The sequence below is a fragment of the Rhinolophus hipposideros genome (assembly GCF_964194185.1).
Source record: "Rhinolophus hipposideros genome assembly, chromosome: 24".
Lineage (NCBI taxonomy): Eukaryota > Metazoa > Chordata > Mammalia > Chiroptera > Rhinolophidae > Rhinolophus > Rhinolophus hipposideros.
This window is the reverse complement of record NC_138070.1, coordinates 20206849-20232775: the sequence shown is the minus strand read 5'-3', so window position 1 is coordinate 20232775 and position 25927 is coordinate 20206849. Positions and strand designations below refer to the sequence as shown.

Genomic DNA, 25927 nt, shown 5'->3' with positions numbered 1-25927 from the left:
GAGCCAGCAAACTCCATTTCAGTTCCTCCTGGGTCTTTGAGACAACAGCCTATACTGACCAACCCCATCTCTAACCCACTCATACAGTACTTACTGACTACACAATTCAGCATTCATCAAATAAGCCACACAACATACTGCACATTGTATGACACACTATCTTCTTTCATGGCAGGAATTCCTAAATACAAGCCACAGTACCAAAAGCAGAGTGCTATGAAAAAGACCTTCATTAGTCACCTAATTTATTGGACTCCCAGTGCTCCAAACTCGGCATCTTTATCTGATTTTGGTGTAAGTGATGTAGAGGAAAAAATCCTTATAAGAGGCTGGTGTGGTGGGTCGGCCGGATGGCTCAGTTGGTTAGAGCGTGAGCTCTCAACAACAAGTTGCCGGTTTGATTCCTGCATGGGATGGTGGGCTGTGCCCCTTACTACTAAAATTGAAAATGGCTGCGCCCTCCACTACTAGATTGAAGGACAACGACTTGACTTCGAGCTGATGGGTCCTGGAAAAACACACTGTTCCCCAATAATCTCCAATAAAAAAAAGAGGCTGGTGTGGGCATATGAGCCTCTCAACTCATGACTGATGGAGGAGACAATAAACAACAGTGGTGACATGGCCTGGGATTACAGAAACATAGACAGGACAGGGATTACGATCTCAGGCTAGCTCTGGATGAGTGGATGGAACAGTATTAGAATCCTTATTCTGCTTTTATAGGCTGTTGATCATAGGTAAGTTACCTAATCTCTTAGAGCTGTACTTTCCCTACCTATGTAATAGGGAGGAGAGAATTAAGTGAGATAATATGGGTAAAACACCACAATCCTGCTATGTCAAAATACACAATAAACGTTAACTACTGCTCTTACCTCCACCACCACCACACTATTTTGGGCTGAGAGACAAACTCATATATTCCCATGCTTGATCCTGCTAGCCACCGTGTCAGCGTTAGATTATTCAATAGCATATATAAATAAGTAACTTTCACCAATCTTCATTAAATCAAGTGTTTACAGAAAGTTATTTTAATTCATTTTCAAGTTCTTGCTTTACAACCAAGTTCACGATTTTAAAAAATAAACAAATCCTAAGAACAAAGTCTTGTAAACCAATGACTGGGCTTGTGCCATATCTTGTCCCTACATCTAATTTCACAGAGCCAGACCTGAAATGGAGATTTTCGTGGAGCCAACACTGAAATGGCCATGAGGTGGTCCAAGGGGACCATTAATCAGCCCACCTCGAAAGCCTGGCTTCCCACAGCCCCTGCTGTTTGTGTTCCCCTCAGACCCCTTACGCAGGAAGACACAAAAGCCTAACCATCCTTAAGCCGTGACTACAGAAGCCTTCACCAAATGGCTCCTGACCATTGGGCGGCTCTTCCTCAAATTCTCCCCAGCCTTACTCACATTGACACCCCTACTTAAGAATCTTTAATAGTTCCCACTTATCAAATCAAATCCAAACTGCCTGGCTTGACCTGACCCTATCCTTTTAACCCAATCTTATTATTTGCTCATTCCCCTCATAAAACCTCTGTGGAGTCGCCTAAGACCCGCACCCCCACTCTCATGCCCATTTTCATCCTTTCGCCCGTACACTTCTCTTCATCTGAAATACCCTCTCTGTCTTCCTTTCCAGCCATCCACATCTTCGTCAACTTTCCAAGTCCAAATTCAAAAGTAAATAAAATTCCAACCCCTAAAATGTATGGCTAGCTGTTGTTTCAAATAGGTATATCCAATCTCCCCAGCAGGTCTGCAAGTTCAGAGGGCACATATAGTATTTCTATTTTTCTAACCTAAAGAGCTAAAGGATATGCATCTATATTGCTGAGGAAAGAGAATGAGACTTAGGTTCTATTGAGACCTAGATCCTATTGAGAATTATGTGCAGATAATATAAAACACCTTGTGAGGTAGGAACTATTATCTCCATTTTGCAGATAAGAGAGACTCAGAGAGACTGAATACCTCTCCAAGATTAGAAAAGCTAATTGGAGCAGAACCATAATTTCAAACCCATCTGTTTTAATCCAAACTCATGCTCTTTTCCACTACCTATGTGACCTTAAACACTTCTTGATGAGGATGATGTCCCCTTGTGAAATCAGGGTAGGATAATTGATTAGAATAAGTTTTGATGTTTTTTTAAAAATTGTGGTAAATACAACATAAATATTGCCATTAGTGTCAGTACATTAACAGTGTTGTGCAACGACCACCACTATCTAGTTCCAGAACATTTTTACCCTTCCAAAAGGAAACCCCATATTGATTAAGCAGTCACTCCCCATCCCTAGCCCCTGGCAGCCACTACCCTATTTTTTGTCTGTATAGATTTGCCTATCCTGAACATTCATATAAACAGAATCTTATAATATATGGTGTTATGTCTGGCTTCTCTCACTTGGCATAATGTTTTCAAGGTTCATCCATGTTGTGAGTTGTAAAAGTTCTTTATATATTCTGGACACTAGACTCTTACCAGATAGATAATTGGCAAATATTTCCTCCTATTCTGCGTGATGTCTTTTCACTTTTTTGACAGTGTCCTTTGATGCACAAAAGTTTTTAATTTTAATGGAGTTTATTCAATTTATCTATTTTTCTTTGGATGCTCGTTTTTGGTGTTATATCTAAGAAACCCTTGCCAAATCCAATGTTACAAAGATTTCCCTTATGTTTTCAGAGTGTTATGGTTTTAGCTCTCATATATAGGTCTTTGATTCATTTTGAGTTAATTATTTTATATGCTAGGAGGTGAGGGTTCAAATTCATTCTTTTGCATATGGATATTCAGTTATCTCAGAACAACTGTTGAAGAGACTATTCTTTCCCTCATTGAATGGACTTGACATCCTTATCTAAAATCAACTGGGCACAGATATATGGGTTGATTTCTGTACTCTTAACTCTGTTCCATTGATCTATTATACGTCCATCTTTATTCCAGTACCACAGTTTTGGCTACTTTGACTTTGTCATAAGTTTTGAAATTAGGAAGTGACAGTCCTTCAACTTTGTTCTTTTTTTTTCCAAAACTGTCTTGGCTATTCATGATCCCTTGCAATTTATCCCGTATAAATTTTAGAATCAGCTTTCCCATTTCTGTAAACAAAAAAAGGCCACCGGGATTTTGATAGGGACTATATTGAGCTATAGTTTACCTTGGGTAGTACTGCCATTTTAACAACATTAAGCCTTCCAATCTATGAACATGGATTATTTTTCATTTATTTAGGCCTCTGTTAATCTCTTTCAGCAAAGTTTGGAGATTTTAGTGTACAAGTCTTACACCGCCTTCGGTAAAGCATTAGAAGTATTTTATTCTCTCCGATGTTCTTGTAAATGGAATTCTTTTTTACTTCCCTTTTTTAAAAATTTAATTTCTTATTTTTAAATTTCCTGTTTGCTTGCTCACTGCTGATTTTGTGTGCTGATTCATTATCCTACAACTGTCCTGAATTCATTTATTAGCTTTAATATAGGTTTACTTCTTTTACAGTATGGATGCCTTCTATTTCTTTTCCTGGCCTCGTGAGAACTTCCAGTACAACGGTGAATACTAGTGAAAGCAGGCATCTTTATCCTTTTCCTGATCTTAAGAGGGAAAGTTTTCAGTCTTTCATCATTAAGTATGATATTAACTATGGGTTTTTCATAAATGCCTTTTACCATGTTGAGGTGATTAAAGGAATTTAAATCTAGAGTCTCATCAATTTAGGCTTTAGCTAAGATTTTAAATGCAGCTTAATAGAAATAGTGCATTTTTCAAAAATCTGGATTGAATAATGTTTACTCGGTGAGATTTAGTGCATAAGAAGAAACGTACCTTCCACTTGGTAAAGAGATCAGCAAGGAAACCATTCACAGCTTTCTCAAAATACAGATCCCCTGAAAAGAAACAATAAGAGGACGAGGATTGTCTTTCTTTCTTACTTACAATTCCGTCTCTCAATACAGTCAGAGAAAGTGGGTTCTGCTATATCCCAAAAGAAGATCACAAAAGCCAGATGTATAAAAGTGGTTTCAACCTAGATTTTTCTATGGAGCAAAATTTAATATTGACCTCACTCAGTAAGAAGCCATGGCTTCAAGGTAAAATGCAAGATTGAAAAAGCTTTGATGATTGAAAAATATGGTGTATCTTCAATATGAGAGAACCACCTAACTTCTAAATATGATTACTCTCATAATGATGCTTACAGTTTATTAGATGATTTGGTAGACCCTGGACATTCACTAAATTACCATTTTCAGTTCCTGCTGTTTTTGAGTGAGCTTGATGAACCACAATAAAAATTAATTTATAATTTTGATAAACACAAATGTGAATTGCATGCACCATGAGGCTGGTGTGTTGGACACAGTACCTACAGCCTCATAGCAGCTTTATTGTTCTCCGCTTATTGTGTAATTTTAATAAAATGAGATAAACTTGATTTCTGTGAACGACAGGACGAGAAATGAAAGAGACCAGAAAAAGTGTTGTTTCCCCTCTGACTTTGAGGAATGTAAGATAATAAATGAGTATTGTCTTAAGCCAATAGCTTGTGCTAATGTGTTGCAACAGCAAAATGGAACGAACACAGAGGAGATTGCAAGAATAATTGTTTTAAGAATTATATGAGATTATATACATAATCTTAGTAAAGTGCCTGGTCCTAATAAACATTCATTAAATGTTAAAAAAAAAAAAAAAAGTGTTGTTTCCTGGCCACAAAGTCACTCTCTCCATGACTTTTGATCCTGGAATTATAGAATTAAAGATTTGAGAATTCAGATTTTTCATTAATATTTTACTATATTTCATGTAATTCACTATATATGTAAAATATGTAAAATATTTGTTTTAGCATTTGAGGATTTGTAAAAATCTCAGGACACATCTTTAGAGAACATCAAGAGCTTACTGCAAATGACAACGTAAGAGAAATCGGAAACTTCTCCCCATTAGCAGTTACAACCAGCAGTTAGGAACAGTACCATAAATATCAAAATCCCACATTTCACAGCTCATCTGAATAAATATGTAAACCATAGCCGACGTAGAACGGAACACCACCTGAAATAAACAAAAACATCATTGCATTAAAACAGCAACACTATGTAGTTTCAGTTCTGGAGATTTGTTTCACTCCTATGGAACTGCACACTTAATACTATGGAACTGCGCACTTAAAAATGGTTAAGATGACAAATTTTATGTTGTTTTACCACCAACGCCACCAAAAGGAGCAATGATGGAATTGTGACATGGGACTGCTAAAGGTAAGCTTAATCCCTGGCATCATTGGCCATGAGAAAATCCTGTCCCTGCCCTCTATGAGTTTATAGTAGAGGGTAAAGGTTGCAAAGTACCGCAATATATATAAACATTCCATGAAGCTTCTTATAAGAAACATTGGAGAAGGGGCAGCAAATCTACGTGGGAAGGCCAACGAAACATCATTATGGAAGTAGAACTTGGGCTAAGGCTGATGACAGTTGGTGAGTTGCTGGGTCTAATAAATAATTCACATCGTACCCTAGCTCCATACCCAGACTGCTTGCAGGAAAAATGTAAGTGTTTCTCTGGACCTGTGTGCTTTACCACAAAGCTCCTTACCCATACTTCCCTCCTCCACAAGCTCTAAAGATGTTTGGTGGGAAAGCAAAATGTAAATCTCTGACACTCCATTAGTTCACTGGAGACTTCGCTCCTTAAAAGACAGAAGCACATTCACCATGCACTTTCCAGGGCTTTCCATAGTCTCTGGCATATAACGGACAACACTCGATAAATTCACTCTCCCTCTCTAACACTCAGAAACACAAAAACTCAGAGAAAATATACCTTTCAAAATATTAACTGTAATCATCTCTGGGCATTATGAATGATTTTGCTTTTTTTCGTTTACCTTTTAAATTTCAAAATATTTCAAAGAAACAAACAGAAATATATACAGTCTAAATGATTTAGAATAAATGTGCAATGCTCTTATAATTAAAGAAGTTATTGTTGAAAAAATACCTTTTTAGGGAAAATAATTCTAGAGATAGAAGCCGATCAATGGTTGCCACTGTGTATGACAGGTTCTGACAGCAAAGGGGCATGAACGAATTTTCTGAGATGATGGAAATATCCTATACTTGATTGTGGTATATACATTTGTCAAAATTGGAACTATACACATACAATGGATGTGTTTTATTGTATGGAAACTTTTTTTATTAAGTTGATTTAAAAGATACTTTTCTAGATCTGGTTAACACACTCCATATATATAAAGTGTGTGTACACAAATATATACAGTGATATTTTATTATGTCTGTTTTACATTTTTTAAATCATTTACTGTATAAGATATAAATCATTTACTGTATAGTATGTCTTTCAGAGATACTATAAAAAATTCCATTTGACGCTGGTTAGAATTTTAAATGTGTCCTTCACTTTGAAACTGTAAAAGTGTCAATTATTGTTATATTCAAATTACCCTTCTAATGGTTTTTTCTTTTTCATTTTGTCCAGATTTTTTTAAAGATAAAATTCACATAATATTCACCATTTTTAATGAATTCAGTGGTTTTTAGTTCACGCACAATGTTACGCAACCATCACTACTATCTAATTCCAGAACGTTTTCATCACTCCAAAAAGAAACACCATATGCATTAGCAGTTACTCCCTACTACCCTCTCTTATGGCAAGCACTAATTGACTTTCTATGGATCTGTCTACTATGAAAACGTCACATAAATGGAATCCATACAACATGTGGTCTTTTGTAACTAGTTTCTTTCACTTAGCATGTTTTCAAGGTTCATCCATGGTGTTGCATGAATCACTTCATTCTTTTTTTATTGAATAGCAGTCCACTGTATGGCTATACCACATTATGTTTATCTGTTCATCAGCTGATGGACATCTTGGGTTGTTTCTACTTTTTGGCTAGTTTGAATAATGGTGCTATGTAAGAGTGGAATCGCTGGGTCATTTGGTAATTCTGTATTTAACCTTTTGAGGAATTAGCAAACTGTCCCGCAGTGGCTGCACCATTTTACATTCCTATTAGGGGTGTATGCGGGTTCCAATTTCTCCACATCCTCTCCAACACTTGTTAGTTTTCTTTTTAAAAAATTTCATTTCTATTATTGCCATCCTAGTGGGTTTCAGGTGGGTATCTCATTGTGGTTTTGATTTACATTTCCCTAATGATGGATGATAGTGAGCATCCTTTCATGTGTTTATCGACCGACCATTTGTATATCTTCTTTGGAAAAAATATCTATTCAAACTATTTGCTCAATTTTCAATTGGGCTGTTTGCCTTTCTTCTTTTTTAAGTGAATCAATCATTTACTTTATTTGAATGCTTTTCAAAGATACCTTGAAAAATTCTCGATAATGCTGGTTAGAACTTTTTCTATTGTATTTTTTATGTAGAAATACAGCTATATCTGTAGAATACAATTTATATCGCCATTCTTAATTTAAAATTGGGGGTTCTTTTTATTATTTTATTAGGAAAGTTTTCAAACATACGAAAGAGTTGAAGAAAATCATAAAGCAAACACCCACCCACACACTCACCACCTAAATCCTACAATGACTGATACTGGCTTTATCATTTACCTATGGCCACCTAGCCATCCCTTTACGTATCAATCAATCCGCCTTATTTTTTCTATATAAAAATAAGTTGTAGACATCTATATTCTTTCCTGTTATGTTCGCTACTTCTAATCTTTTGTGGGCTAGAAAACCAGGTAATTGAACTGGTTATAAAGTTTATCTAAAGTAAGAGGACCCTGTGCCATTAATTAAACTTTGTAGTGCTCATTTCTTTCCATACACTAAACTCTTATTTTCCTAATCAGATCATGAATTATTGAGTGAGGAAAGCAGGTCTAAAATTTCATTCGACAAACATGTGAAAGACTGCTAAGTACCAGGAGCCATGCCAGAGAACTTGGAAACAGAGAGGCAAAAGATAAATTCCTTGCCGACAAAGTGTCTGCCGTCTGCTGGCAGGCATGCAAGCAAACATCTAGCACAGTGTGATATGTGCCAACATATGCACACGTCCAGGGTACACTTCCAGCCTGATGGAACCAGAAAGGCTTTCCAGAAGCATGAAAACCGGAGACTAGCACTGAAGGATGATGAGTGGCTTGGGAAAAGGGGAAGGCAGGGTCTTTCCCAAGTAGGAAAGAGCAGCCTGTGCAAAGACACGGAGGTGAGAGAGACTGCGTCATGTTTGAGGAACAGCGAATGGTTCCCAAGGTGAGGACATGGTGGGGGCGATATATGGGAGAAGTGACAAAATGAGCTCCAGACTCAACTGCCACCCCTGATTTCTCTACTCAGGTGTCCAACGGGCATCTCGCAAATTGAGCTTGTTAATTTCCCCAAAAAGTCTCCTCTCCAGTCTTCCCCATTTCATAAAAGATACATCTATCTACCCAGCTGCTCAATTCTTCTCTTTCTTTCACTCCTCACATCTAATCTATCAGTAAATTCTGTGGACTCTAACCCAAAATGTAGCTCAAATCTGCCCACATCTCTCCATTGTTACAGCTCCCACTCCAGTCCATGCCACTTCTGTTAATTCCCTAACTCGTCTCTGCTTCTGTTCTAGCCCCTACAACCAACTCGCTACACCAGAGCCAGAGGGACTACAGCAAGTCCTGTGGATGCCTATCCAATGCCCTTTCTTCCTATAAAACAGGAAGCTGTCTATTCTGGGAGGCCAGAGACCCAAAAAAAGACACTTCCCAGTCTGTGAGCAGCTGCACGTGACTAAATTCTGGCCAGAAAGATGTAAATGGAAGTGTTGTATCCTTAAAGGAAGCTGACTTGGCTGGAGGATGCGCCCCTCCTGTCTTTCTTCCCTTTCTACCTCCTCTGCCTGGAATATGGATGTGGTAACAGCAGCTCTCGCTGTATCAGGGAAGCCCAGTCCTGAGGATGGCCAGACAGGAAGACAGAGGAGCCTTAAATCACCAATAATTGTGACAGAGATACCAGCCATGAATTGACTACCTATGAAAGTTAACCTTTAAGCACCAATTTGCCACTGTTACTTTGGGTTTTTTGTTCAACAAAATCCAACTAAATGATTAAGTGCTCTTTAAAAAGCATACTTCATGTATCACACCCCCTCTTAAAATCCTTCAATGGATTCGAACTGTCCTTAGAACAGATGGCCCCCAAGGCCCTGTGTGAACTGGCGGGAACCTGACTACCTCCTCACTAATATTCTCCCTGCTCCTCTCCTGTGCTCGTCACACTGGCCTCTTGCAATTGTTTCCTCTGCCTGAAACACTTGTTGCTTCAACTTCCATACGCTTGCTAAGTTTCTCACCTTTCTGGCACCTTCTCACAGAAGCCTTTACTGCCCATCTTTGTAAAGAAGGGTCTCCTGTTATTGTCTATCTCAATGTCCTGTTTTCCTCAGAATTTTTAACTTAGCCCATTTGTTTACTAAGGCAACCACTCTCAGTTAGTCCTTCTCATTACCCAGTTAATTTCCTTTGAAGTACTCATCATAATCTGTAATTACATTCATGGACTGGATGTCTAGTTACATCTGTCTCCTCACTAGGTTATAAACTCCTGACCAGGAGGGATCTGGTCTGCACTGTTCACCCATGGAGGCCCGAGGAATGGGGATTCCCCCTCTTTGAATCCCCTCTAGAATGAAGGTTGTTCACTGATACTGTTCTGTACTAAATCCAAAAAAAAAAAAAAAAAAAAAAAGCACAGTAGCTGACACATAAGAGGTGCTTCCAAATTATCTGTTAAATAAAGGAATGAATGAGGTTGAAGGGGTAAGCATACACAAAACGATCATGGTCTCTGTAAATCATGCTTAAGACTGAATTTCTAGAAAACTGGGGAAAAGCAAATTAAGATCACTATAAAATACCAATTTATGCCCACTGGAGTTGCAAAAACTTTGAAAATTTAAGACCAAGTATTGGGAAAAGTGAAAAACTGTAAGAGACCAAGAGACTTTATATATATTACTACTAGGAGTATATAAACTGACACAAAGAATTTGAAAAATAATTTGGCATTATCTTACAAAGTGGAACCTATGACCCAGCCGACATACTCCTAATTATAGATTAAAAATATAGTATTGAGGGGCGTCTGGATGGCTCAGTAGGTTGGAGCGCGCGAGCTCAGAACAACAGGGTTGCCGGTTCGATTCCCACATGGGCCAGTGAGCTGTACCCTCCACAACTAGACTGAAGACAACAAGCTGCTGCTGAGCTGCCGAGGGGCGGCCGTATGGCTCTGCTGGTTAGAGCGCGAGCTCTCAACAACAAGGTTACCAGTTTAAGTCCCACATGAGATGGTGGGCTGCACCCCCTGCAACTAAGGATTCAAAATGGCGACGGGACTTGGAGCTGAGCTGCGCCCTCCACAACTAGACTGAAGGACGACTAGGAACTGATGGGCCCTGGAGAAATACAGTGTTCCCCAAAATTCCTCAAAAAAAAAAATTATTTTATATATATATATATATATATACATATATATATATAGAGAGAGAGAGAGAGAGAGAGAGAGAGTATTTAGTACAAACAGGCTAGCTTAAAAAAAAAAAGGACTACATACATTTTTATTCCACTTTAATAAAGTTCGAACTAAGCAAAACAAATAATATGCTATTTAGGTTAATATACATTATATTATACACTAATCAATATATATGATATAATATATTAATGTGATTAATATAGTTAATATAATATAATATATTATATAATATATATTAATATTAATATATATATATCCACTATGTAAACAAGGAAATTACAAAAAAAAAATTAGGTATGGTTACCTCTAGGGGCGTTGGTTCTCAATAGGAGCAACTGTGCTCCCTCAGGGGACATCTGGTGATGTCTGGAGACGTTTCTGGTTCTCATGAGCAGGGCGCTGGAGGGTGTTACTGGCCTTTAGTGGGTAGAAGCCATGGATGCTGCTAAACATCCCACAATGCACAAGACAGCCCCCCACAACATTACTGTCATTTGGAGCCAGATAATTCTTTATTGGCTGTCCTATACATTGAAGCATGTTTAGCAGCATCCTCCGCACAACCCCAGTTGTGACAACCAAAAATGTCTCCAGATACTGGCAAAAAAATTCCTGGTGAACTATTATCCCCATTTGAGAAACACTGCTCTCCAGGGAGGCAGGGGGATGAGAACAAGGGAAAATAGGTGGATGGTTTCACCAGCATGGGGAATATTCACAGCTGTTCAGTTTGGATTTTTCCAACAGGAATGGAGAGCAACAGAGATTCCAATGCAATCTACTACTGAGTCTAACTTTTGCTATGTATTAGCGGGCACATAAGTCTGCACACTTGACATTACATCTGTGTCTGATATTAAACAGACCTGCTTCAGAAGAAGAAAATCAAGATCATCCCCAAACTAGAGAATTCCAACTATAAAATATTAGCATTTCAGGGGTCCCTGATAATATTACAATATAGCCCACTTGGGCAGACAGACAGTAGCCATCATGAGATTATCAAGTTTTTGCTTGTGTCTGTTTTGTTTCAGATTTTAGGACTTAGACATAATGGTATGGGGAAACAAAACCACAAAGCATTTTATCAGTCTTACCCTGGTATCTTCACTGATATAACCACACATAACCTTCTCATTCTTGACCCACAGCTCACCAGCCTGTGCCCTAAAAGGAAATACATACACAATTTACAAGTCTTACATACACCATGAAGAAACGGGTGACTTCAAGGTACTTACTCTACTCTCTTACTTATACCCCAATGACCTGGCCAGGTATAGACTTCCACAGACAGCACCATGAACAGATTATACAACATCAAGAATTCTTAAAGCATATCGATTGTGTACAATGGGAGCTCTTAATCTGGGGAGTCCATGCAGCTCCAAAGAAGGGCTTCAGAGAACCCATGAACCTTCTGAAATGATGCAAATTTTTCTGGGTAGAGAATTATAGCTTTTGGCAAATCTTAAAAGAGTCCACGTTACAAAACCAGTTAAGAAGTACTCAGGAACAATTTTGCTAATACCAGCTTTGATACAACGAGTTTCAAAAGAAATAAAATCCACCTTAATATCAGGATTAGAAGACAGGCAGTCAGGAGGCATGAAGGGATAGGGTCTCTCTATTCAATGGAGGCCATTCTCCTGAATAATTTTCGTGGCAACTTGCTATTGCATTTGGAGGGCTTGATGTTTTCTACTCTGTAACTTTTTAAGGTGTGAAATGGATGATACAAACAGCATGGCCTTCAGAGCTGACCAATCTGGATTGAAATTAGTCTAGGCAGCTATCTCAGTTCTGAGTGCCACTGACTAGTTAAATGGCCTTGGGGAAATAACTCAGTGTCCTTATCTAAAAAAATGAGATAATGACACCTACTTTATAGAGCTGTTTTGAGAATTAAACTAGGTAATTCAGGGAAGCTTCTCAGGGCAGTGCTGGGGCAGGAGACACTACAGATGTAGTGTCTAGCTTGCAGGCCATAATCTTTCTGACCCTGTTATACCCCCAGCAAAAAAAAAATCAGGTAAGATCACTAGTTGCTATTTGTATAAGCAAGAACAATAACAATAGGAAAATAGCAGCACAAAATGTTATCCCAGAGAAGAAGTGATAGCTGTTACTACCCAAGGACCTTGTAATCATCTTTCAACCAATTAAGCAAGCCTTTCTCTTCTACCAACTCCAATACAGTTGCCTGCCTAGCCCTAAATAATCAGTTCTCGTTAAAAAAAATAAAGAGGAAAAGACAAAATAAAAGCAAGGAAAACGCTGTGTACCATGAGTCACAGCTCAGGCTACCTGGGAAACGCTGGACAATCAATTAGCCTCCCTGGGCCTCCCTCCCATCTGGAAAATAAAGAAGGTTGGACCAAGCCTGTGTTTTTCAAATATGCTTCTCAGGGTTCTAGCTCTGCTTTCACCAAGAAGAGTGCCTCTTGTTATTCCTTTGCCCAAGTGTGTCTGTGAGTGGACAACTGCAGCAAGCCTGACTTGAGCACAGACTTCTGTTTCTTTCACATCATAAGGAAGGACTGAATGTGCCCATGATCTATGAAATCTATTATCAGGAAGTATCCTGCATACAAGCTACTGAACCCCAAATTAACCAAACCTCTAAAACAAGCTCATTGACAGTGCACTCACTCAACCACCTTCTACTAGTATTCATAGACAAAATGGTATTACAAAATTTGGGCTTAGATTCTTGTGCCTCCACTCCCTGTGGAGGTCAAGTCATAATCTTTTTAAGCCTCAGGTTTTTGAAAAATTCCGTAAATGTGGTTAAGAACCTTGCCCTATCCATCATCTAGACCTCTGGGAGGACCCAATGAAAGATTGTAAATGAGAGGACTTGGTAAACTGCACAAGTTATTATTCCTATGGAAATGGTTTTTTAATGAGAGAGAGAGAAACGAGATGCTAAGCCTAAATAAGCCCTTACTCAAACAGGAACTGAGAACACCCTGAGGCAGCATCTCTTCTCTTTTCTACTGGTTCAACAGAGAAATTCCACAGGCAGATGCAAATGCCAAATCCACTTTCCCCCAGGACACAACCCAGGAGCAAATGTGGCTTCCCTACAAAGGCAGAAGCCCTCGACCAGAATGAAGTGGACCTGAGGGCACTAGCCTCTGGTTAGGATCTCCCGCAGGTCACCTGCCCTCCCTTTTCATCAAATGACCTGTTGGGGTTCAGTGATCTCTACTATCCTTTACATCTAAGTTTTATTTTGTGAATAAAAAGTTTAAATAAATGCAAAGTATGGTCACTGTACTGTCATTGCATTACACATCTTTGAACAACCTAAATGGCCAGTAAGGGCAGACCAGTTAAGTAAATTACAGTGTATCCACAGAACAGAATATCATAGAACCATTTAAATAATGTTTACCGGAAGTTTTCGCCAGAAATGTTTATATGCTTTTAAGTGGAAAAGGATACAGAACAGTACACACAGTATCATCACCTAAATAAAGATACATGTATGTATGCAAATAAAATATTGGAAGGTCACACCAAAATTTAATAGTAGTTATCTGATGGTAGTTGGCTTATATACCATACCTTCTTTATATCGTAAATTTCCTTCTTTATACGCTCTGTAGTATCCAAATTTTCTAGAATAAATACGTATTTTTTAAAATCAGAGTTTTGGGTTTTGTTTTCAGCAGGAAATAAAATTGTACGTATTATATGGTCTCATGTCAAAAGGGAAAAGACAACATTTTGACAGAACTATGTCAAAATGTTAACCATGGTTGCTTCTGAGTAGTAATATTTGATTCCTGCTTCTTCTGTTTTTCAAATTCTCCACAATGAGCAAACATTGTATATAAACATACTTAGCATATTGCCTGGTAGATAGCATGTGCAGAAAAGTGGCACCTAACTATATCAATTCTATGATCAGGGAACCATTTGAAGAGAATGGCCACCATAGAATCAGAATTCAAATCAGGGAGGATCCCAGGAGATCCTCTGCAGTGGGAACTAGCAGGAAAACCCCTCAACTGAAAGGGTTTTAAGTGTAACTTCACACAGCTGTGTCTCCCTCTGGAGAGCTGAGAAGTCGGGGTCAGAAACAATTCAGTGTTGTTCCCTTTGGTGTATGAGTCAGAAAAAAAAGGTTTTTTTAAGTAAAAAAAGAAACCATAGCTAGCAAGCAGTCCCACAAACTATATCTGAAACTGGAAACAACAAAAGAACAAGACAAACAAATGAAGGAACAAAAACTCATAGACATAGACAATAGTTTAGGGGTTACCAGAGGGTAAGTTGTGGGGGGGACTCCAGAACAGGGTAAACGGGGTCCAATATATGGTGATGGAAAAAGAACTGACTCTGGGTGGTGAACACACAATGTGAGATATAGATGATGTAATACAGACTTGTACATCTGAAATCTATGTAACTTTACTTACAATTGTCACCCCCAATAAACTTTAATTAAAAAAAAAAAACTATATCTGGGAAAAAGAGATCTCTTCATAACAAAGTTCAATATTTTAAAACAGCAAAATGCTAATTGTTAGGAGATAAGATTTAGGTGCAATATTCTTCTTTTAAAATTTTCTTAAATTTTATTTTAAATGCTCATTTTGTAACATTTTAAAGAATACATTAGAAATTTGCTCAGAGAAAATCAAAATGTTTATCTTAAAAAATAAAAACAATGCAGGTTCTCAAGGTAATAAAACACTCTCATGTATCCTTAATTACTGACTAAATTACCAGGGTAAAAAGGCTAAACTACAGAGAAATTCTTTAATAATTTATTATGACTTTATACAAATAATGACTATACTTTTAGTGTCATATGAGGCCCAGAGCATCATTTTTTCTTTTCCGTGCCTTATCTAGGTAGAAGTGACTTTTGATTCAGTGTAGGAAGACTATAAAGAAATCTTCTGGAAAAAATGGTAGAAGACTTTGTGGTTTACATTTAGCCATGAATGAGCAAAATATTAGGACAGATCTTTAAAAGTCTAAAACTGCCTTTATGCCAGCGTTTTCATTTCTATGTCTAGCACCATGTATATGAGGACATTTACACAGAGAAACAAGGAATTTACGAATGAAGGGAATCTGAGGCTTCTAAACCAGGACCCAGCAAAAGACAGTTGCAGGCCAAATCCAGCCCATCTCCTGTTTTTGTACCGCCTTAAGAACAAGTTTTACATTTAAAAATGGTTGGAAAAAAGCAAATACTTCACAACACAGACTGAAACCCATGAGGCCCAAATTCTAAAATATTTACTATCTGGTCCTCTACAGAGAAAGATTCTAAACCAACGATTTCATGCAGATGAATAGACTCAGAGACTCTCCACCGGCCCAACATCACCCTGCTCATCACTGGCACTGAAGGAGTCCCCCATAGGTTTCCTGGCCCACCACCTCTGAGAGACTAGCTTATATCAGAAGGCTTATATAAGACTAGCTTATATCTAGGGCACATTTCTTGTTGCGCTTGAGACTTTAGTCACTTTTCAGGCTGTGCTTTTATTGCTAAGATTTTTCAAAAAAATTTGATTCTCCAACTTTTAAAACATCCTGTTTTGGAGAAAGTGAATCCTTCATCCTTTCTTTGATAATCAAGTAGATCAGACTAACCAACTAATGTTAGTTGCTGGTGAAAATTCTTTTCAAAAGGACTCTGGCTAATAAAAGTACAAGGAATGACTGAACTAGAAAATCATCATCTTGCAACAATCATCAATGGATGATTAGGTGAAAGGCTCACTAGGTGAAAAGTTGATGGGGAACTTCAGAATGGGAGACCAGACTGCATCACTGAAACACACTGGTCAATCTTAGCATCTTTAAAGGTGAGTCAACCAGATGCAAATATGACTGTACGTATACAGCAAATTTCAGGAAAGACACAGTTTCTTCTAAGGAGAAGGATTTATATTTCACTATATACCTCTGTATTAAAGGCTTTACTATGTGGATGTTATGCTTTTTTAATTTAAAGGGAGTTTCCAAAAGTCCCTTTTTCTCTCTTCTTCACAAACTGACACGCACAAATAATTTTATTAATGAAGAACAGTGAAATGCAGTTTAAAAGGCAGCAAATCAGGAACTATTGTGCTAGTCATTTTATGTCTCCAATCCTGTTCCTCAATTTGTAAAATGAGGTTTGATTAAATGTTAATTTAAAGCTATTTCCCAGACCAGAGGGGTTGGCACGAAATAGTCAAAGTGATAAAAAGCCAGGACTACAACCAAGATTACTCTAACCAGCAAAGTTACCTTGTTTCCTCAAAAATAAGACCTAGCCGGACAATCAGCTCTAATGCGTCTTTTGGAACAAAAATGAATATAAGACCGGGTCTTATGTTATATTATATAAAATCCAGTATTATATTATATTATATTATATTATATTATATTATATTATATTATGTTGTATTATGTTATACTAGACCCGGTATTATAGCAAAATAAGACCAAGTCTTTTATTCATTTTTGCTCCAAAATACGCATTAGAGCTGATTGTCTGACTAGGTGTTATTTTCGGGGAAACACGGTATCATTTAGAATCAAAGGACAGAAAAAGAGCCTCTCAGACAAGAAAAAGCCAAAGGAATTCATCACCACTAAGCCAGTATTACACAGAATCTTAGAGGGACTTCTTTAAGATGAGGGGGAAAAAAAAGGTAAAAAATATGAATAAAATGGGCTGGCTCAGTGGCTCAGGCAGTTAGAGCTCCATGCTCCTAACTTCCGAAGGCTGCCGGTTCGATTCCCACATGGGCCAGTGGGCTCTCAACCAAAAAGTTGCCAGTTGAATTCCTCGAGTACCGAAAGGGATGGTGGGCAGCGCCCCCTGCAACTAAGATTGAATACAGCACCTTGAGCTGAGCTGCTGCTGAGCTGCAGCTGAGCTCCTGGATGGCTCAGTTGGTTGGAGCCCGGTCTCTCAACCACAAGGTTGTCGGTTCGACTCCAGCAAGGGATGGTGGGCTGCGCCACCTGCAACTAGCAAGGGCAACTGGACCTGGAGCTGAGCTGCGCCCTCCACAGCTAAGACTGAAAGGACAACAACTTGAAGCTGAATGGCACCCTCCACAACTAAGACTGAAAGGACAACAACTTGACTTGGAAAAAAGTCCTGGAAGTACACACTGTTCCCCAATAAAGCCCTGTTCCCCTTCCCCAATAAAATCTTTAAAAAAATATGAATAAAATGGAAATAACTACATATCTATCAATAATTACTTTCAATGTACATGGATTAAATGTTCCAATCAAAAAACATAGTGACTGAATGGATAAGAAAACAAGACCCTTACATATGCTGCCTACAAGAGACTCACTTCAGATCATTTTGACGGTTGCCAAATGGGAGGGAGTTGGGCGTGGATGAAAAAGGGGAAGGGATTAAGAAGTACAAATCGGTTGTTACAAAGTAGTCATAGGGATGTAGGGTATAGCATAAGGAATATAGTCAATAATATTATAATATCTATGTATAGTGTCAGATGGGTACTAGATCTATCAGGGTGATAGTTAGGAGTGGGGTTGGGGCAGGGTGAAAAAGGTGAAGGCATTAAGAAACACAAATTGGTAGTTAGAAAATAGTTATGAGCATACGGAATATAGTAGGGAATATATATAGTGCCAGGTGGGTACTAGACTCGTCAGGTAGGGGGATCATTTCTCAAATTATATAAATGTCTAACCACTATGCAACATACCTGAAATTAACATAAATAATATTAAATGTCAACTGTAATTGAAAAATCAAAAAGTGGGGAAATGTGAAGAGGAATAAGAGTTATAAATTTCCAGGTATAAAACAAGTAAGTCATGGGGATATACCATACATCATAGGAAATATAGTCAATAATGTTGTGATAACATGGTATACTGTCAGATGGTTGCTGGACTTATGGTGATCACTTCTTTAGACACAGAAGTATTGAATAACGGCTGTGTACACCAGAAACTAATATAATACTACATGTAAGTTATAGTTTCATAAAAATCTTAAAAAATAAACAAAGCAGTTTACAGTTCTAAAACTATTGAGTCTACAAAATACCAGGAGGCTTCAGCAACTCCCACTCATCTTAAAACTACTCTAATGTACTTTGGGGTTTTCTGGTTTGTTTTAGCGACAACAATCTAACATTTTAAGCTACTGGGCATTTGATTATATGGACATTCATACCCCTCAAATGCTGTCTGTAGCCCACTGACGGCATTAGATCCTACACCCATTTACTACGTAGCAGGTGAGTCAAAAGTGATGTACTAGCTACCTGATGCCAGCAAATTCCACCTTCTGTGTGACATAGGCACATGTGCTGACCTAAGGGAAGAGAGAGAGAGATTCAACAACACATCAAGGCTATAAACGGTCACAAAGAAACTGCCCTGGCTTCCTAATCTCTTGTAACAACCTGAAGTTCAATTAACGTGGAAGTAACAGATTGACTCCATATAACAGGTATAACAGTAAGTTCTTAAGAGTTTGGCAAGTGTAGACAATGGTAAAAATCAGGTGGATAAGTGCCTGGCTTCACCAATATACTTATCTTCACATATGTTTGCATATATATCTCCATTTATGTACTCATTTAAAATATAGAACATTTATTTCTCATTTTCTCTCTCATTTTAGAAAATGGAATCCTCCTCCCACCACCAAAAATGAGCGAAGATACTTTTTTTCTGAAAATATCCTGTTTGGAAATTCTACCTATAATTTTTTGTTTTACAATACTTAAGAAAGTCCAATAAGGAGAATTTTCAGCGCCAGCTCACAGTTCTGATGAACTTATCATTTTAAGTGGAAAATGTTCATTAAAAGTAAATAAATAAGGAAAATGGAAAGAGGGTACAGCAAAAGCAGTCTAATTTGGAAGAGACAATATCTGGATTCTAGCCCAGTGTCAACTGCTTATTACCTTTCCAGTCTTGTCTAATCACTTACCTTCTCAATCTCAGTTTTCACATCTATAAATTAGGGGTAATAAATACCTGTCCACAAGGAGATGTGAGGGGCAAATGAGATCAAGTGAAAATCTGAAAACTAAAGTCCCATTCAAATATAAAATAATATTATAATTTCATATTCAAACTAAAAATGCAGAGTAAAAATCACCAACAATCACCAAGCCAAGAAAAAAAAAAAAAGCTCAAAAAAATTATAAAAAGAGAATGGAAGAAGATACACAAAGTGTTTACAATGATTGTGGTGCTGGAATTTGGAATTATTTTAAACTCCTCCCTACTAGCTCTTCTCATTTTTAAGATGAACAGGATTATTAATATAATGGAAAACAGACTTTTTCAAAATCATATCTTACCAAACTTTTCTTTAGTCGCCACATATCCCCACGGCCAATATACTGATCCTTAAAGGTTAATTCCACTAGGTCAAGGGTCACATCCTGAAAGGGATAATCAAATACATCTCTCTACACACTTTATAGTCATAGGATAATGCCCACTCATTATGGACAAACCTTTTAGCAAAAAAGAACTACTGGAAGACCATTCAATAGCAGAACCCAGACAAATAGAATTTTATCCTGCCCAAGAAGGCTTTCGAGTACAAATGGTAAGTCTGTAATAGATGCTACAGCAGCTGTATCATGGTTAAGTTCAAAAAGTACCACAGGACTGATTCTGTGTTTTAGTCTTTATTTCCCTCCATAATGTCAATAATATCTTTTAGACAATGATTTTTTACCTATAATAGCATCATCTACAAGAAAAATGAGAATAAAGAAATTTTAGTATTTTAACAGAAATTTTACATTTAGCTTCACACAAATATATACATATATATGTATAGATATATAAATACATAGATATATAGATATACACAAAATCTTTTTAGGACAAGCTTTTAAAAAAGTGAAGAGGGTTTTAGATGTAACCTACACACCCTGTTTCCCCAAAAATAAGACCTAGCCGGACAATCAGCTCTAATGCGTCTTTTGAAGCAAAAATTAATATAAGACCCGGTCTTATGAGTTGATAGTCCAGCTAGGTCTTATTTTCGGGGAAACACGGTACTCCCTATAAAATAAATGACCTACACATGACCACATATTTAATATTCTAACACTATACTTAAGTAACTCACTGTTTCCTTAGAGACCTAAACTTGAGGAAGGGTGCTAATCATCTCCAAAAGACACTCAAGTCCAGAACAAAGTCACACCTTTGGATCTACCACATTCACATAGACATCTTGGTAAGGTCTTAGACGGAACACTTGGGTCACGGTCTGGTCCACACTGATAGTTTCTGGAACAGAGAAGAATTCTGGATCAGATAATACGTTCTGCAAAAATGCAGGTAAATACATTCTAATCTATAAATACTCAGACATTCAACAAGCAACACAATTGACCCTTTGCCATGGACAAGGCACGTTCTCTGCCTCTACCTGAGCCCAAACAATTAAAAAATGAAAGAGAGACAGAAATAGGACACAGAGAGAAAATACAAAATTTAAGAAGCAACATAAAAAAAGGTCAAATGGGCCAGCCGGTTGGCTCAGTGGTTGGAGTGCGGTGCTCATAACACAAAGGTCGCCGGTTTGAGTCCCACATCGGCCAGTAAGCTGCGCCCTCCACAGCGAGACGGAAAACGATTTGATTTGGAGCTGAGCTGCGCCCCTTACAACTAGATTGAAAAAACAACAACTTGACATCCTGGAAAAATACACTGTTCCCCAATTTAAAAAAAAAAAAAAGAAGAAGAAAAGGTCCAAGAGCTGTGAAAATTCAGAAGAAGAGAGGAAGAGATCCTTTCTTATTTAAAATAAAGTGGTGGTGGTGGTGAAGAAAGAAACTTCTCAATGAGCCTTTAAATCTGGTAAATAAGAAACACAACAGGTGGTAGGAGAGGGAGGCGGGGAGGGTAGAAAGGACACTCTTAGGATTCGGGTTTTATAGAATGGTTTCCTATCAAGTTGAAATATAAAAAAGTAATTGACACCAAATCCTTTAGAGTAAATTAGAAGGTTTATTTTGCTTTAAGTACTATTTAGGGCATTACCTTATTTACTACCATTAACATTTTAATTCTTTGATCAACATGGTAAAGTCATTAGAAGAAAAAAGAAAGGACTCGCATCCAGAATAAGTACGCAGAATCACCACTGGCTCCTCCACTCACTGACTTCAGGCAAGCCAATTCACCTCCCTCAAGAGTTGGTGGGAAGATAAACAGATTACAAAACACTTTCAGGACAGTGCCTTGCATGTGTTGTAATTAACTATCAACATGTTTCTTTCCCAGCCTCATCCAGAGTAGGCACTTAACAAATATTTTGTGCAAAAACATAATATTTAAGAAAGTATGCTTTGCTGACATTATTATTATTATTACCATTACTATTATTATTATTATTATTATTATTATTATTATTATCATTATAGTTAAGTTTAAAGCTTCACCTCTTCGGATTAATTTTCCTCCTGACTCTAGTTTCTTCAGTATCAGATGATGACACATGAGATTCCTTGGCAGTTTTGATATCTGCCCATTTTTCTAAGAGGGAGCATAATTTGATAAGAAGAGAAATACTGTGCCCTCATTCCCTGAGATTGTAGAGAAAGGTTTCTTGCAGTTTCTGTGACAGTGAAGTATACAAATCTTGAGAAAAGCAATGGAATTCTTACCTTTCTGTAAATCTTCCTTAAGTGACTTGACCTGCAAGAGCAGAGGGCTGGAAAGAAAAAAAAGAAGCCACTAAGAGATGGGATGCTCTAAGCAGTAACTAACTAGCTTTCTGCACCCCCCACAAAAGGCAGAGAGATCATTCTGGACATATTGTAACCTGCAGTAAGACAATGGAAGAAAGTTCCCTTAGAAACAAAGAAACTCTGCACTTGTGCTCAAGGAAATGGATAAACGTCCCAGATTTTTCAGAGTTGTCATCTCAGCTTTAAAAACAGAAAGAATGGACCACTGTTTAAAAGATTATTGGTTTATCAAATCCAGAGGGCAGGAGGGAGCATTTTTATCTGAAGGCAAAAAGCTGTCTTGCCATTCAAGCCCCTTAGGCAAAATATCACCCAGTTAATTCCCTTGAGCCTAGTCTGACACTAACCTGTATTCATCGTTGGGGTGAGCAATCTCCACAATGTCTCCAAGTTTGATGTGAGGAAAGACTTTGGGGTTCATTACCAGCTCATCATCTGCAAGAAATTCAGCAATCTCAAGCAAGTATGGCCTCACAGTAAATCCTCATAACCCCATCAGGTTGGTGTACAGTACAATCCCTTATGTTTATCCAAAATTACCCAAAATATTGTCTGATTGTGATTCTCACAAATCTTTGGATCTAGCAGAAACGAGGAAATAACCTAGACTATAAAGCAACCTGCCGAAAGGCAGACAGCTAGTAACAGCAAAGCTAGGACTGATGACTAGTCCAGAGTTCCTTCTACCTAAAGTCCACCATCTCTCATATGTCACAAAAATCAAGCCAAATGAAATCAAAAATTAAAGTCTGGACTTTGAAGGGCAGCACTTGATCAGGAAAAAAACTTCAGATACCAGTTCACATTAGGGTCCAAAGAGACCCTTAAAATGTTGAGAGGACATAGTTTCATCTGTTTATTTACCCCTGCTCCTCAATGAGGGTGGAGAGCTCTTTCAAATATAACATACTGAGTCAGAACCATACAAATGGAGTGATTTCTATTTTAATTTGGGGGGAAAGACATGGTCTTTAATTATGCTAAAACCATGACAAATAAGCATATACAGGTTTCAAATACAATCAAAACAAAAATTCAGCCTAGGGAAAAAAAAATTCTTTGGTCTATGGTTCCCACTGATAGTTTTATGCCAAATCCTCTGTGAAGCCTTCCCCTAATTTCCATACTCTGAATCAAGCTCCAAGCATGTATTCTGTTCTGCTTCATGTTATCATTTCCTTTTTTGCACATCTATCTCATCAAGCTGAAAGCCCCTTAGAGACAAGAGACCATGTCATATTCGTAACCTTTATGTTTGGCACAGGTATGCAGCTAATATTTGTTGGACGTGTTTTCATTCATAGTTCTGGAGACTGGGCACAGCATCGCTACCTTTGTCTTGTGCACATGAAAAAGCAGAATTGGATACATTGTATATGCACCGCATATGCTGTATCTTTGTATCCTTCCGTCTGCCAAAGTTATTTCTGCGGTCTATTCAATTCTACTCCACGAACGTTTAGGCACCATCAACTGCATACCAAGTACAGCATTAACCACAGATTGTACATTTTAGCAGAAATTGTTTTAAATATAGCAATGCCTAGTATATCCTCATCCTGGTCATTACAAATGGCTACATTTATTGAGCAGCACTAACGAACCTGGTGCTCTGCTAAATACATACATCATCTAACTTGATCCATACAACACCGTATGCTATAAAACTATTGTTTTCACTTTCGGGCAATCCTTGCTTTTGGAGCAAATGCACACTAAAATACAATTTCAAAAAGACGCGTGTTGTTAATTCCAATTTCTGAAACAAGGAAGGTTGTTAGGACAGAAGGGGAAATGATTCATTTACAAAAAAGAAATAAAATCATGTTACTATCATCCTATTCCGCACATTTATAGACTCAAGGTGCTAAGAGAAACAGAGAAACTATTTTAAAGGGCTTGAATTTGTAGATACGATACACTAGGGGCTTGCCCCAAGTCACAGGGAAAATTAGAGGCAGAGCTGATACTCTGGATTCTGATTTAGTGCAGGACAGCACACTACTCCTGCCCCTTCTCACTACGTCGCGGAGCCACACAAAGGTTCATGCTTTAATCCTAACTGCCTTACGCACATCTGCTGTTTCTCACTGAACGTAAGTTTTTTTCCTGCCAACCCAGTGTCAGACTGGAATTTTATGGAACATATATAGTAAATATATAATTAAGAAATACAAATGAAGGGTAGGTAGTAAATTGACAATATTCATAACGTTCCTTAAAAGTCAGAGTGCAAACGCTTTTAGAAGAGGTTTGTGCTATCCAATAATATTGTCCTCCAGCTACTGTATTCAACTTGCTGCTTCACTCAGTTAAGTTGCCTCGATTGTCACATAAAGTCAGTGTCTAATTTTCAAAGCACTGGACACACCAGAACCTCAGCCAACTTACACAACCCCCAAAGACCGGTCGATACTGACCACTGCCCCCAAAGCCCTTCTTGTGGATGACCAGTTTGTAGACTTTTGTTGTTCTCATCTTGTTCTGTTGTTTCCTTCAGCTGTTCCAGGCTTGGGGGAGAGAAGTCATCTTGTGTCCCTGCCACTGAAACACAAATAAAAAGGCTGGAACTCAGACTTTTCCTTACAACTGCTCTTTGATTCCAGGCTAGTGAAAATACTGATTTTGTTCAGCTGGTTTTGTTCAGCATCACCCCTTGGAGGAAATCACTCCTCCAAGTACAAGGAGTGATGGAGAACAACTAGAACCACAGAATCTGGGGAACTAAGGGGAATTCAGGCCAGGGTCCAGTCCAGCCTCCAAGAAGACACTCTCTCTATCGACACCCCTAAAGGGAAAGCTTGTAGTGAATGGGGCGCTCATCACCTTGCCTCTGTCTAAGCCAATAACACTCAAATCACAAAGAGATGTTAAGAGGTAAGTACACTCATTCTGTAGATGAGGAAAGCGGGGGCCAGAGTACGAGACTTGCCCAAGGTCACTCAGACACTGAGAGGCACTCCCACTGTTGACGTTTCGCCGTCAATAACCTGAGCAAACAGAGTATAAACGGGAGGAAGGCAAGGGTTCATGCACGAACTCTCAGCGGTTCCTCCCCTCGAATCGCACTTCACAGCTGAGGTTCCTGAGGCTCAGAGAGGTAAAGAACCCTGTCTCCCTAAGGTCACACAGCGGGTTGGGGGTGGGGCCAGGACTCGAACCACAGGCAGGGCCCCCTCCCTCCTGTTCCCCAAACCCGGGCCCCGGCTGGCAGCTCCACTCACCCGCAGCTCCGGAGCCCCTTCCCGCTTCAGGCCGGGGCCCCGAGGGCCGGACCCTCGCTGGGTCCCCCGCGCCTCCTCCGGACGCCCTGCCTACGCCCCCACAGGCCGTGCCGCTTTGGTGCCGGAGCTCTACGCGCCGACCAGCCAGCCCCAAGCGAGGAGCGCTCACCTGAGAACCCGCGCGGCTCCAGTGGCTCCGCCCCGGGGCCCCGCCCCTTTCCCGCCCACCCGCTCCGGGCCTCTCTGGCCCGGCCTCCGCCTCCTCTCGGTGTCCGCGCCACTTCCCCATCCGGGGCTTGTGCCGGGGGTGGGGCGTCGCGTGCGGCCTCGAGTCTGGCAGCCCGCAGCGTTTCCTGCTTGCTGGCGGCCAGAGCATCGCTTGCCCTAGAGAGGAAATTCTTTTCCTCCTAGA

General features: G+C 38.9%; 1 protein-coding gene across 15 annotated transcripts in view; it reads right to left on the bottom strand.

Moving 5' to 3' along the window:
- Positions 1-25726, bottom strand: part of DEPDC5 (DEP domain containing 5, GATOR1 subcomplex subunit) — a 110190-nt gene extending 84464 nt beyond the window's left edge. For 11 of the 15 annotated variants that reach the window (XM_081037143.1, XM_081037154.1, XM_081037152.1 and 8 more), the window contains exons 1-10: positions 25516-25707; positions 24712-24835; positions 22639-22726; positions 22208-22254; positions 20740-20825; positions 19877-19960; positions 18827-18876; positions 11645-11714; positions 5001-5079; positions 3847-3908 (exon numbers count right to left, since the gene is read on the bottom strand). In XM_081037143.1, coding sequence (XP_080893269.1) covers positions 3847-3908; positions 5001-5079; positions 11645-11714; positions 18827-18876; positions 19877-19960; positions 20740-20825; positions 22208-22254; positions 22639-22726; positions 24712-24769 — 624 coding nt within the window. In that variant the 5' untranslated portion in view covers positions 24770-24835; positions 25516-25707. Of the gene's footprint in view, positions 1-3846; positions 3909-5000; positions 5080-11644; positions 11715-18826; positions 18877-19876; positions 19961-20739; positions 20826-22207; positions 22255-22638; positions 22727-24711; positions 24836-25515 lie in introns of all 15 variants that reach the window. The other 4 variants (XM_081037150.1, XM_081037157.1, XM_081037144.1 and 1 more) reach the window with 3 other exon arrangements.
- Between the last annotated feature and the right edge of the window lie 201 nt (positions 25727-25927).